This window comes from Rhinoraja longicauda, chromosome 15, assembly GCF_053455715.1.
Source record: "Rhinoraja longicauda isolate Sanriku21f chromosome 15, sRhiLon1.1, whole genome shotgun sequence".
Taxonomy (NCBI): Eukaryota; Metazoa; Chordata; class Chondrichthyes; order Rajiformes; family Arhynchobatidae; genus Rhinoraja; species Rhinoraja longicauda.
The window spans coordinates 17,037,338-17,052,303 of record NC_135967.1 but is presented as its reverse complement, the minus strand read 5'-3'; the positions used below and the strand labels follow the sequence as shown (position 1 = coordinate 17,052,303).

At 43.3% G+C, this 14,966-nt stretch overlaps 1 protein-coding gene across 5 annotated transcripts in view; it reads right to left on the bottom strand.

The window, feature by feature from the left end:
- The window catches only part of map7d3 (MAP7 domain containing 3), a 67,775-nt gene that overhangs the window by 12,821 nt on the left and 39,988 nt on the right, over positions 1-14,966 (bottom strand). For 4 of the 5 annotated variants that reach the window (XM_078412249.1, XM_078412252.1, XM_078412253.1 and 1 more), the window contains 4 exons: positions 14,552-14,703; positions 13,192-13,397; positions 9,818-10,056; positions 3,043-3,154 (listed from right to left, as the gene is read on the bottom strand). In XM_078412249.1, coding sequence (XP_078268375.1) covers positions 3,043-3,154; positions 9,818-10,056; positions 13,192-13,397; positions 14,552-14,703 — 709 coding nt within the window. The remainder of the gene's footprint in view (positions 1-3,042; positions 3,155-9,817; positions 10,057-13,191; positions 13,398-14,551; positions 14,704-14,966) is intronic. The other variant, XM_078412250.1, reaches the window with a different exon arrangement.

Below are 14,966 nucleotides of genomic sequence, written 5' to 3'. Positions count from 1 at the left end.
CATGCAGCCTTCCAATTACTTCTCTCCGTACCCAGAGCTTGGATTTTTGGTGTGCTAAACAATTACTGCTTTAATCGGAACCCCTCTCCCCTCAAAAGCAAAGAAAAAAACAAGTAAATGACTGAAGCGACATTCAAGTCAAGACGGGTATGTCGAGATACAGGTATAATGAAAAGCTCACTTGCAGCAGAATCAACACAAAAACAACACAAAATAAATCCCCAGAACGACGCATTAAAAGAGGAGCTGTTTGTTCCCTGACAGCACTGGGCTCTGCAATTCACAACCTGGCTACGCAGCAAGAACAGCAGACCATCAGCTTTTAGAGACAATCCCCACACCAGCCAGACTGAGCATTGAATAATCATGGGTGCTGTGAAAACGACAAATGGGGCAGGGAGAGAGCAACACTCCCAAAACGGGACATTGTTCTGGAGGGAGGTCTGGTATACAGCTGGGAGGCAAGCTGGAAGATTATTCGCCAGCACAAACATTAGCAGAGTCTGGCTGGAAGGAGCATTATTTCTTTCCTGACTCCCTGCTTCCCATGAGTTAGAGAGGTACAGCTCAATGTTTGGCCCATTGAGTCTGCGCCAAACATGAAATACTCATTTTTACACATCCTACCGTACCTAATTTATGTTGGCACCTCCAACCACTCCGACTTCTGCACCGTCCCATCATACCACAATTCACCAACAACTGCCCTTTTATCGCTTTCCTTCCTTCCATCCAGGGCCCAAACAGGTCAGAGTCAGTGTCATACACCACGGATACCGACCCTTCAGCCTAACTCGCACATGCTGACTGAGATGTGCATCTAAGCTAATCCCATTTGCCCACTTTAGACGTATCACTCTAAACCCTTCCTATCCACAGTGAAGGAGGGATTTAGTTGTACTTCAATTTAATGCATAGGACTCAATGCCCACAGAGAACCGAGAAACCAAGCACACACAGTGCCCTCCATAATGTTTGGGACAAAGACCCATCATTTATTTATTTGCTCTGTACTCTACAATTTGAGATTTGTAATAGAAAAAAATCACCTGTGGTTAAAGTGCACATTGTCAGATTTTAATAAAGGCCAATTTTATACATTTGTTTCACCTTGCAGAAATTACAGCAGTGTTTATACATAGTCCCCCCATTTCAGGGCACCATAATGTTTGGGACACAGCAATGTCATGTAAATGAGAGTAGTCATGTTTAGTGTTTTGTTGCATTTCCTTTGCATGCAATGACTGCTTGAAGTCTGCGATTCATGGACATCACTAGTTGCTGGGTGTCTTCTCTGGTGATGCTCTGCCAAGCCTGTATTGCAGCCATCTTTAGCTTATGCTTGTTTTGCGGGCTAGTCCCCTTCAGTTTTTTCTTCAGCATATAGAAGGCATGCTCAATTGGGTTCAGATCGGGTGATTGACTTGGCCACTCAAGAACTGACCATTTTTTAGCTTTGAAAAACTCCCTTGTTGCTTTAGTCTCAGTCTCATAATGGCTTCTTTGACTTTCATTGGCACAACTTTGGTCCTCATGTTGATAAACAGCAATAAAAGTTTCCAAAGGTGATGGAAAGACTGGAGAAAAAGACCAGGCACTGAGAGCCCTCTTATACCTGCATTAAGGAAGCAATTAAACACACCTGAACAATTACAAACACCTGTGAAGCAATGTGTTCCAAACATCATGGTGCCCTGAAATGGGGGGACTATGTATAAATACAGCTGTAATTTCTACATGGTGAAACCAAAATGTATAAGAATACCCTATAATAAAATCTGAAAATGTGCACTTTAACCACATGTGATTTTTTCCCATTACAAACCTCAAATTGTAGAGTACAGAGACAAATAAATAAATGATGGGTCTTTGTCCCAAACATTATGGAGGGCACTGTACTTGGTCACTACGTTGCAGAACATTGTTCTCAAGGGTAGCCCAAGGTTCCAGATGCCTGTGGCTTTAATCCTCCATTCCATCCCATCTCCATGCCTTTGGTCCACTGCATTGTTGAAGAACAACATTTCACTTGATGTCTCAGAATGCTACAATCTGTAGGAGTGAATGCTGAATTCAACAATTTCAGGTTTTTGGTTTGCATCAGAACTGAAGTTGATTCAGTGTCTCTCTCCGTAGATATTGCTCAACCTGCTGGGCTTTGAGTATTCTCATTTACCCCACAGTTGCAAAAATGTTTACCCCTCTTTTCCCTGTTTTCTTCTACGTACATCTGTGACAGATTAGCTGCCAGCAACAAGACTTCAGCACCCTCTTAGCTCACACTAACCCGTTTTGTCTTTTCACTTGGCCTCTGCCCTATCACAAACATTTTGTCTTCCCCTCCACAATTTAAAATGCCTATTTTCTAACCTTTCCTGGTTCTGATGAAAAGTCAGACTTGAAACATTAAGTGTTTCTTGCTCCACAGATATTGGTATCTCCAGGAGAAAACCCCACATGGTCACGGGGAAAACATATAAACTCTGTACAGATAGCACCCATAGTCAGGATCGAATCTGGGTTTCTGGCGCTGTAAGGCAGCAACTCTACCGCTGCACCACCGTGCCACACCTCAATGTTTAGTGATAACTGGGAGCTTTCAGTCGGATTTTGTGTTTTGCCAGGAATCGATCACTTGCACTGTGCACTTTTGCTAAAATCTAAATTAGATCACAGCACTGATAAACAAACAGAACTACACAATCAGCTTTCTGGTCTTAGATATATCAAAGTGCCCTTTGTGAAACATTTCTCGGGATTAAGCACCATTCAATGCAAAGCACTGCAGAACCAGGAAACGCTTGCTTCCAACTGTTCCTTGGTTCTTGCAGCGATTTCATTTCCAGCTGTTTCCTGTAACGTAATGCAGTGGAAACTGCAGTCATCATTTTAGGTATGCAAAGCTAAAACTATGGATGCTAACAAAATGGTTCTCATTGTCAGACTCTGCAACTTGAATCCAAAACACATTCGCCAATGCAAGAAAGCCTGAACTTACAAACAAACGTAGATAACCCTCAGGCCGTGTCTGTTTACACTTACTTCTCAGCTTCCGCTAACTGCAGTCTCTCCAGCTCTTCACGCTCCTTCAGTTCACGAGCCAGACGCCTGTTCTCAGCCAGAATTTTAGCAGCTTCTTCAGCAGATGTGGTCCCTGCAATATCACCAATAGGAAGATGAATAATATGGGATACAGCAGTTACAAATTTAATATTTATAGGCCCCAAAATCATGTGAATACAAAAAACTTCATGCTAAATCACATTTCTGATGAACAATCTTCAACCTTGGTTGTGAAGACTGATATAGAAGGATTAGCCAGATGAATGAGTGGCAAAGGAGCACATGCAGGGTGCAGGGATTCATATTGTTGGATCATTCAGACAGAAGTGACCTACACAACAGGGACAGGCTGCAACCAATCTAGAGAGGGAACCAATATCCTGGAAGGGATATTTGCTACTTCAGGAGGATTTAAACTAGATTATCAGGGAGGTGGAGGTCCAGAGCAGAAAAGAGGCAGACAAGTTAGGAACAAATAAAGAAGTCAAAGAGCTAGATTAATTCACTAGGACTACAGCAAATCGACAGGAAAGACCAGTAGTTTAAACTATATTTCCATGCAGAAGGCTTGTGGATTGACTCAGGTGACTGGGATGTTATAGTTATAAAAAGGAACATGGCTGAGAGAAGGACAGGATGGCAGCTCAAAGCTTCAGCGTACAGATCCTTGAGACATGAAAGAGCTACAGGTAAGAGGGTGGGGGTTGCTGATGAAAGACGACTTAACAGCAGTCTTGGGGGAATCATCCAGCGAGACCAGATATGTAGAAATTTAGAAACAAAAAGATGACCACTGATGGGACTGAAATACAGGTTCCCCAATAGAGCAGATATGTAGGGAGATTGCAGATAGCTGTAACAATAATAGGTTATTCGTGGGAGATTTTAATTTCACCAATATAGATTAGGTCACCGATAGTGCAATGGGTTTCGACGTGATATAGAGTTTGTTAAATGCATCCAAGGAAGCGGCTTAATCATTATATAGAGGGCCCTACTGGAAGGGATGCAACACTGGACCACCTCTTAGGGAATGAGGTAGGGCAAGTGGCAGAAGTGTTAATGTGGGAGCAATTTGGGACCCATGACCGTCATTCTATCAGTTTTTAAATAATTATGGAGAAATATAGGACTAGTTCAATAATATATGTGCTAAATTGGGGCAATTATTGAGCCAGTAGGCAGGAACTTGCAGAGGTTGATCAGGTGAGACTGTTTTCAGGTAAAGAAACCCAAGGCAAGTGGAAGGTTTTTAAATGTTATAGCAAGAGTTCAGGGACAGCATCTTTCTGTTGGGGTAAAGGATAAGGCTGCCAAGTTTATGGCACGAGAGGGCATAGGTTTAAGGTGAAGGGAGAAAAGATCTAAAAGGAACTTGACAGAGGGTGATGCATAGATGGAACAAGCTGCCAGTAAAAGTGGTTGGAGTAGGCACAATAATATTAAAGATATTTGGACAGTTACGGTGAACAGGAGATATTTAGGGGAAATCCGAGTCTAATGTGGGCAAAGGAGACAGACAGCTTAGATGTGTTGGGTTGAAAGACCAGTTTCCATACAGTGCCACTGTCTGACTAACCCGACATGTTAACACATTTTAACGAATGCAGATGAACGATAACAACTATCCATTTCTATCTAGGGCAAATATAAAACAGGAAGTATGGCTCAACTGTAGCTAACAGGGTAAATGAGGGATAATATTACATCCAAGAAGGAAACACAAAACTCAGTCTAAAAGCTGCAAACCCTAGCAGGACGGGGACCATCACAGTATCCAGTGAAGGAATGAAAGGAAATTAAGTCCAAGGAAATTAAGCTCAGGAACATAGGAAATGATCATTAAATTTCACCATGGAAGAGTTTACATTTGTTCCAGTTCACAATGGAAACATTGTGACCAGCAACTTTATGATCATCGTTTATACAACGGAAGTGGCACAGCATGTTTACAATGCAACACATCTGCAGGTTGCAAGTCGCAAACCATTTTCCTGCAGTCTCTTAACATTTGTAAGATGTACAAGCTGCTCAATTCTCAGTATCTGTTTGTGCATTCATTTGATTTATTTACAAATGTCAATCACGGCACGAGGACGTTTGAATATTACTGCTGGTTTGTTGGCAGGGCTGGACCAAGTCTCTCTGCTGCCTGTTGGTGAACTGAGCTTAAAATCCTGAAGGATCTGGATATGAAAAAATTTACTATATGGTTGTTAACCTAGCAAACATGGTTGGTCTGGCAAATAGAACACCATGGTTTAGGTTTGGAGCTGTATGTGGAGCTGGGAAAGACAATGCTTTGAGCAGGTCGACTGATGTTGAGCCAATGTGCATGATGCGTTTACTTTCCTTGCACTGGTCCCCCACATTAACAACCATGGGCAGCAGGCCCCTGCTGGTTGCAGGGCAGCAAGCATTCCTGGGTTGTGGGGAGGAATGGGAAACAAAAATGAGTGTTAATTAGAGATGCCAGTAAAGGGGGTTGAGATGTGTCTCACGGATTCAGCACACTGAAAGCTGAGCAGGCTGGGGATGAGAGAATCGCCTTAATTTTCTTTCACCATAGCAACCTGTGACTGGCAGTGCATTAGCTGCACAGGCAGTGGAGGCAGATTCAATGGGAACATTCCAAAGGAATTTGGATAAATACTAGAACAGAAAAATGAATAGCACAGGGAACCGGGTGCTGAGCAAGACCAACTGGATAAGCGATAAGTACCTTACTACCTGAGGCAGAAGGAGCTGAATGGCTCTCTTCTGTTATACTAACCACGATTGCCTACTTCCCAATTTTTATTTACAATAACAGTCATAATCAGCACAGAAACAGGCCCTTTGGCCCAACTTGCTCATGCCAACCAAGTTGCCTGATCTATGCCAGTCCCACCTCCCCCCATTTGGCCCATATATATATATATCCCTCTAAACCTTTCCTGTCCATGTACCTGTCCAAATTTCTTGGGAAGATAAATTTCCATTTGTGCCCAAGAGCTTGTAGATTGATGCCTGCTGCTGTTTTGCAATGTTCCCAGCTCCATACAGTAACCCTTAGTAAACTTATTCAGAGTACCTCCAGCATACCAAATACCTAGTCAAAGTGGGTCTTATGCCAGATTATTTCTGAATATGCACAACTCAATAATCAGTACAATAGCAGGAGTATTTTTCTACACACGCCCTTTTGTTGGGTTACCTCTTGATTAAAAATCTTTCCAACACTTAGGTGGTGGAGAGGGGCTATTTTGCAACAAGTAGGATTCTGATATAAAAGAAACTCTCTGAATATCCGCATCCATTATTCAAAACACTGCATCAAACAAATGACAACATCTGGATGGATAATGCTATCCTCAAATCCACAAGGTTTTGACTGAAAGATGCTCCAAATAGAGCCAGACATGGCAGGCCACTTAAATCGCAAGCTGAAGAGAACAAGGCCTCACCGAGTGACGGTTTTCAATTCATTTGTCTGCAGTTTATACAATAAGGAAAGCCTGAGGAGAGGTGTTCATTGATCAGACACATTAGCATCTGCAAACCTCACTGCTCCAGCTCACAGCTTGCCAGGTGGAAGCCAGCAAATGAACCATGGGCCAAGTTCGCCTTCAGCCTGGATAACTAATAAAGGGGCAACTCAAGTTACAGGAAGGCCACCTGTCCACTCCACTCCTTGGGAACCAAGGACTGCCCCAGTGATCTACAGGCCCATTGTTTCCAACAGTTTCTTTCGATAGCTTTAACATTTCAGTTGACAGCTTTGTGGTGATGTTGGGAAATTTACCAGCTTTATAATTGTTACACAGAATACACAAACCAGGAATAAGCAACGGGCTGATCATAAGACCGTAGATATTTATGGCACAGGATGCAGTCATGTGCTCTGTCGTGTTTGTGTCAATGAAAGAAAAGCTTTCAGGCTAATCCCACTTCCTGCTCAGAGTCTCGCACGATATGATTTGTGTGGGTATCTTTCAAATATGATCTTTAACCTTTCTGACAGCAAGTCACAGACCCCAATCCAGGCATCATCTATCATGCTCCACAACTTGAACTTCGGCTATTGAACTTTGATCAAAGAAATTGGGCCCTCCTGTTCATTCAAGAGTAACTGTCTTACACATCAGTTAAATTGCCAATCAGCCTTCACTTCCAAAAACAACCCCAGCCTTATCAATCTCTCCCTATTACTGCAATTCTCCAGCCCTGGTAACAGCCTAATGAACCACCTCTACACCCTCTTTAACAATGTGGCAGTTCTGTAATCTGATTCTGGCACATAGACTCATCCAGAAGATCATTAATTTAATTTTAGAAGCATTTTGCCCGATCTCTAAACTGGAATCAGATTATTTATCATCTGGCCAAACATTCTGAGATTCACCGTAGGTCACGACCACAGGAACATTACCCCAGATCACATTCATCAGGACGTCTACACTCACGGTTACGTGATGGACAATGAATGTCCCTGGTTTGCCATTTTAATCAGAGTGCAGGACCAGCAGCTCTCTAGAAAATTAATGCCACCCAGGACAAAGCAGCATGCTCGATCAACATCCGTCCACCACACTGAGCATTCATTCCTTCCACCACTGTGGCTGCAGTGTAATTTTTCACAAATTATATAAGACAGTGAAAAGAAAGTCTGTGCAAAAAACCTTAGCGCAAAAATATATAATTAACAAAGCATGTGCAGAAATTACACAAGATGCTTGTGAGTTAATAGCTGGAATATTAAATACAGGTTTGACCTCCTTCCCAAAGGAGGAATATAATCGAGGAAGGTTCAGATTGATTTCTGAGGAGGGATTTCCCCACAAAGTGAGATTAAGTCAAGTGGGCCTGTATTCTCCAGACTTTAGAAAAATAAGAAGGGACCCACCCAATGAAATACAAGAATTATTTTACAGGAAAGGATGAGCAGGCTGATGAGTCCTGAACTGTTGTCAGTGCCGACCTTGTTGATTTCATCAATTTTGCCATTAACATACTCTCCCCTCAAATTCATCTGGACTATCTCAGACACCTCTCTCCCCTTTCTCATTGCGTCTCCATCACAAGACAGATTATCCACTAACATCTACTATTTACCACCAAATTTCCCAGCTACCTCGACGACACCTCTTCTCACTCTCTTTCCTGCAAGGACGTCAACCCTTGCAGTTTCTCTGTCTGCCGCATCTGCTCTCAAGATGAGATTTTCTACTTGAGGACATCCGAGGTGTCCTCTTTCTTCAGTAAATGGTGTTTCCCTCCTGCATCGCTCACCCGTCTCTTCGTGTTCCACAGTTTTGTTCTCGCTCCCCCTCACCCCAGGTAAGATAGAATTCTCCAGGTCCACACCTTTCACCTCAATAGCATCTGCATCCAACACATCATTCCCTAACATTTCCACCTTTAATGTGATCTCACTCTCACATGTATCCGGTTCCCACTAAGCCCCACCTCCAAGAACTCTCTTTCTGCAACTCCTTGGTTCACTCACCCCTCCATAGGAACCTTCTGCTGCAACTGCAGGAGATGCATCATCTGTCCCAACACCTCCCCTCACCTAACATCTTTTCCAACCTCATCTACTGTATTTGGGGTTCCTGATGTGACCTTCACTATACGAGGCAGACCAAGCGTACACTGCATGACTGTTTCACAAACGCTTGCACGCTATCCACTAAGGCATGCTGGATCTCCTAGTTGCTAACCATTTTAACTCCCCTTCCCATACCGACCTTTGTCTTTGGCCTGTGTAGGAAGAAACTGCAGATGCTGGTTTAAACCGAAGATAGACACAAAAAGCTGGACTACCTCAACAGGTCAGACAGCATCTCTGGAGTAAAGGAATAGGTGACGTTGTGAGTTGAGACCCTTCTTCAGACTAGAGAGTCAGGGGAAAGGAACCCTGACTCTCCGGTCCGAAGAAGGGTCTCTACCCGAAATATCACCTAATCCTTTTCTCCAGAGATGCTGTCTGACCCTCTGAGTTAGTCCAGCTTTTTGTGTCTATCTTTTGTCCTTGGCTTCCTCTATTGCCAGAGTGAGGCCACACACAAACTGGAGGAACAGCACCTTATATTCCGCTTGGGTAGCTTTCAAACCAATGGTCATAAGGAATACAAGTAAAATTAGGCCATTCGACCCATCAAGTCTATTCCACCATTCAATAATTGCTGATCTATCTCTCCCTCCCAACCCCATTCTCCTGCCGTCTCCCCATAACCTCTGACACCTGTACTAATCAAGAATCTATCTCTGCGGTTAAAATATCCACTGACAGCCTCCACAGCCTTCTACCAACATTAAATCCTCCAACTTCAGACAGACTCCCTCTGACCCTCCCCTCCCTGTTTAGTCTTCTCACACCCCCATGCACAGACCTTTCTCCCACCTCTCCTTGCCACCCTGTTTCACTCCACCCCTCTGCTCATCACCTAACCCTCCATACTCCGAGTCCCCCTGGCCAGCTGAGGTACACAGGCACTTTGTTTTGAGTTTTAATTCATAATTGTTTGCTCTTATTGCACATTAACTTTCAACGATTCATGTATATGGTTCCTCCAAACATCATCAAATCAAACCCTCACCTTTCATGACTATCAATATCCCCAAAGTCTCTGGATCACCCTCACAACCCACACTGCCACTCAACATAACTAGCTACTGGAGTACTTGGGCATTCCACAGGGGAGTGCTGGACAAGACATTGCCTCATTGTTCTGAGGCTCTTTCTGTTGCATCTCATCTGAGTAGGCAGTACCTGGTTTCTGCTCAGAATCTTTGGATTTGCTAGATGTTACAGAGGAATATTTCTCTGTACCGGTAACTTCCGATTTCTGCTTTGGTTTTCCCTCTTTCTCTGTTTTCTTTTTGGTTATTGTTGCTCCAGTGGCAGCAGTAGGGAGTCGGTGCACAGGCAGAGGTTTATGGACAGATGTAGGGGACGGAGGGTGCTGCCTAAACGTGCTGGGAGAAGGAGGACGGCTCTTTGGACGTGATCTAAGTCAAATAAAATCAAACATCAATTAACATCAAAAACACATACTTAATATTGAAAAAGTGTCACTATTACACCACAAAACAAAATTACAACTTAACAATAGCATTTCCAAAACAATGAGATTTATAGGTAGTTCTGCTGTAATATGTGCTTCCATGATGCAAATTAGATATGTGATTGATGAATAATACAATGATGATCCCGCTTTCAGTATATTTAGCTCACAGTAACCACAAACATGCAGCACACTTACAGACAGGTGGTTAGGTCTCGACGAGAGAGAGAAATCAAGAGATTAGTAAAGGAAAGGAGACAGTTGAGAAAGCAGTGGAGAAAGGCTACAGTTGATGAGAGAGAGGGAATTAATGTGTTGCAAGAAGAGTTAAGAAATCAGTTAGCAATATTAAGGAGAGCAGAACACCTTAGGAGGATGAGAAAGAAGGAGGAGCGAGTCAGGTCAGCATTTTACACGGATCCGCTTAAATTTGTTACAAGAATGTTTAGTCAGGAAAAAAAAAGTGGAAAGCACAAACTTCAAAAGAAGAGTTAGAGGAATATTTAAAAAGGACATACTCAGATCCAGAAAAGAAAAGGGGAATGGGTTTCTCTCCAGATATACCACCCTTAGGAGAGATAGAGTACAAGTTAGATGTTTTGCCACTAAGTGGAAGCTGTAATAAGGCGTGCAAAGGCTTCTTTGGCCATTACCGGGTATATAAAAGTGCACCTGATGGGCTTAGATTCTTGTGGAAGCTCTTGCGAATAGTTTGGGAGAAGCAGGGAGTCTTCAGAGTTAAGTCAGTTTAAGCCTATGTCTCCCAAATGTAGAAGGCAAGATTTTCTTTTGCATAGTGGCACAGCAGCTGGCACATTATTTAGAAAGGGGCAGGTTAATAGATACCGCAGTGCAGAAAGCAGGAGTCCCAGGTTTTGCAGGTTGTTTAGAACACATTAGTGTAATATGACACCAGATTTAGGCAGCCAAGCTCGAGAGAAGAGATTTGCATGTAGTGTTTTTGGCCCTGGCAAATGCATTTGGATCTGTACCACAGTCTTATTTGGAGTGCTTTTGATTTCTTTAGAGTTCCAGGATCAATAGTTAATTTAGTGAAAGCATATTTCCAAGATGTCTGAATGTGTTTTAATACAGCAGACTTTACAACAGCATGGCAGGGACTAGAGATGGGCATCATGGCAGGGTGTACTATTTTCCCATTAACGTTTACAATGGTGATAGAGCTAGTGATTAGAGCATCACGGTGGGTCGTCGGCAGGAAGAGATGGCAGGACGGACTGCGCCTCCCTCCAATCAGGGCCAAATGGATGATATGACCTTGGTAACCACAACAGTAGCTTGTACAAGAAGGTTATTAGAGAAGGTAAATAATATTACATGGGCTAGATTCAAGATTAAGCCTAGTAAATCACAGAGTATTTCTTTGGCAAGAGGAAAGGCAGTAAAGAAGAGGTTTTATGCAGATGAAGAAGAAATCCTCTCTATAATGGAGACACCAGTTAAAAGCTTGGGTAGGTGGTATAACAGGAAGTTGGATGACCCTGAACAGGTTCAGCAACTTAAAAAATATTAGTGATGGGTTAGAAAGGATAGACCGGTGGCATTCCACAAGGATCAATACTGGGATCTGTTTTTGATACAAATGATCTGGACGAAAATTAAAGTATAAGTGCTTAGTAAGATTTCAGACGACACAACCATTGGTGGAGTTGTGGGTAGTGAGGAAGGTTGTCAAAGAATGCAACAGGATAGTGTTCAGTTAGAAACAAGTGAAGGAATGGCAGATGCAGTTTAATCCAGACGAGTGAGGAGTTGCACTTTGGGAGGTCAAATGCAAGAGGAAAGTTCACAGTAAATGCAGGACCCTTAAGAGCAGAGATGTACAGAGGGATCTTTGGATGCAAGTCCATAGTTTGCTGAAGGTGGTTTGCTTGCCTTCATGAGCCAGGGAATTGACCAAAAAGTCAAGAATTAATGTTGCAGTTGTAAAAAAACATTAGTTGGGCCACATTGGAGAGGAAAAAACCCCACTGTTTTGAGGGCAGTAGAGTGGTGTAGCTGCTGCCTCACAGCGTCCGAGGCCCCGGTTCAATCCTGATCTCGGGTGCTGTCTGTGTCTGTTCCTCCGGACGTTCCGGTTTCCTCCTTAAATCCCAAAGATGTGCGGGTTTGTAGGCTGACTATTCTCGGTTCACTGTTCCCTTAGTGTGTAGGAAGCGGATGATAAAGTGGGATAATTTAGAACTAGTGTGAACGGGTGATTGGTGGTCAGCGAGGACTGTGAGAAGGATCCTGGCGAGCCGCAGCCAAACACTGAGAGGAGTCCTGGCTCGCCCGCCTCGGAACAGAGAACCCAACAGAGACGGAAGCCACAGAGTTCGGCCCCTGCTCGCTCTGAGGGGAGGGAGGCGGAACAGAGGCTCAATAAGTGGACCGTCTGAGGGATGCAGTCCAGTGCACCGTGACGGTGGTGTGGGCCGCTGGAGGGCCTGCAGCAGCCCGAGGCTTGGCTGGATCAGGAGTCGCACGAAGAGGCCACGTGCACGGACAGGACATGACCTGCAACTGCACGAAGCGGAGTAGCAGCAGGGGAGGACCAGAACGTCCAGGCTTGGCCAGACCAACCCTGCAACACCGCCAGGACAACGGGCCTTCACCGTCAAGTGAACAAATTCTGCACTTATAACTGGGTCTTGAAAATGGCGTCAAATCTGTCTACTCTTGTATTCTGTCTCAGTGTACTATTTTTACACATGTACTCCATCCAAGATATGCCTATATAGTTATACGTACTGAGCTGTATGCAAAAATGAATTTCAAACTAATTTGGTACATGTGACAATAAAGTGCGATTGAACCATTGTTGGGCCAATAGGCCCATTTTCATGCTGTTACTTTAAATTGTCATCATGGTTGGCACAGACCTTGTGGGCCGAAGGGCCTGTTCCCATGTTGTACTGTTTCTTGCATGTTAATGGGATTAACTGATAAAGTCCAGCCATTACCCGCGACATTCCAAACCCACTAGCACCATCTGCTCATTGTATTACAAGATACCTGGAGAGCAGAGCAATATTTATACATTAGAAATTAATTTCTTAATATGTAGAATATTTACTTGACTGTTGACGGCGAACTTGATCTCTTCACCGCTGTGGTTGACGGTGATGGGGATCTCGCGACTCCTGTGGTCGATGGTGAAGAGGGTCTCCTGGTTCCTATAGTCGATGGTGACACAGGTCTCTTTGCTATGTTTGGAGAGGGAGAACGTCTACGGCTTGCTGTAGAACCAGGAGATGAAGGGCGCTTTTCTTTGACTTGCTTCTGTTAATTTTAAACAAAAATCATTCGCCATTATCATAATCATAATCATACTTTATTAGCCAAGTATGTTTTGCAACATACGATGAATTTCATTTGCCATACAGTCATCATACTAATAAAAAGCACCTGAACACACAAAATACATTTTAATATATCAAGGCCACAGCAATTTCTGTCCCACCTTCTCTCAATAACCTGGGATAGATCCCATTAGGCCCTGGAGACATCCACCTTGATATTCCGCAAAAGATTCAACATCTCCTCCTTTATAGCAACATGCCCTAGGATACAAGCATACTCCTCCCTCATCTCATTGTCTTCCATGCCCTTCGACTTAGTGAACACCAATGAAAATTTCTCATTTAGAACTTCCCCGATTTCCTCTGGCTCCAAGTTTAAATTCCCCCCTTTGTCCTGGAGATATCATATCCTATCCTCTCTTTAGCTACCCTTTTGTTTATATGTGTAGAATGTCATGGGATTCTCCTTAACCCTACATGCCAAGGATATTTCACAGCCCTTTTCAGCCCTCCTGATTTCTTGTTGGTTCTTCCCTGCTTTGTTTATATTCCTCAACGGCCCACTCACAAAGTAGTGAATTCAACACATATATAGCACTAAATCAATCAAAGCAGGATCAGTAAAGAAAATGGCTACCTGAAAATGTTGTCAGCAATGTCTCTTTGTTTAACTAAGGAAAGGTAAACCAACCTCCATCTACCCTTTATTCTTAAACTGTGGCCCCTGGTTCTGGACTCCCCCAACATTGGGAACATGTTTCCTGCCTCTAACGTGTCCAACCCCTTAATAATCTTATATGTTTCGATAAGATCCAGTGTATACAAGCCTAGTCGCTCCAGCCACAGAAATTCATATTCATATTTACTTGCTGACCCATAAAGTCTGACATTGGTTGAACTCAATTTTAGAAAAACACCGAGGGGTGAAAGTTTAATGAAAAATACAAAGGAAGCAGGAAACATTATAACTGAACTGTCAACAATTATAATCACAAGGGATTCAAAATAAGGTTCTTCACAGCAGTAATATTTCCTCACTAACTCAAAGTTTAATGAAGTTTATGAACAGCATGAACATCAGCCATCTAGAAATGCTTTGAGTTACGGCAGGGTGCCACTTCCCCACTGACGTACCTGTGTGGTCTCGCTCGGTGTTAGTACTCCAGCAGCGGCACCTGGCATCGACCTCTGCCGATCAGAGCTGCGGCTACGCAAAGGCTTGTTGGCTGGGTTGATGGGGGGACTCACAGGGCCAGCTGAAGCTGAACGAGGACAGAGATGAGACTCTACAAAGTTAGAATATGAAGCAGGAAAGTAAGAAAAGTCCAAGAAAAAGCAGAGAAGAGAAAGAAATTGTGTAATTAGGATAAATGAAATGCCAAGTGCACATTGCCACAGTTTAATATCAGCAGAAATACCAAGCTATGATTAGTAAATCAGGCAAGAAACAGGACATTAAAGTGCAATTAGAGAACTTGCTTTCAAGTACTAAAGTGATCCATGTCACCCTATGAACAGCAAGTAGTGATATTTATGTGTTAAATTGCAG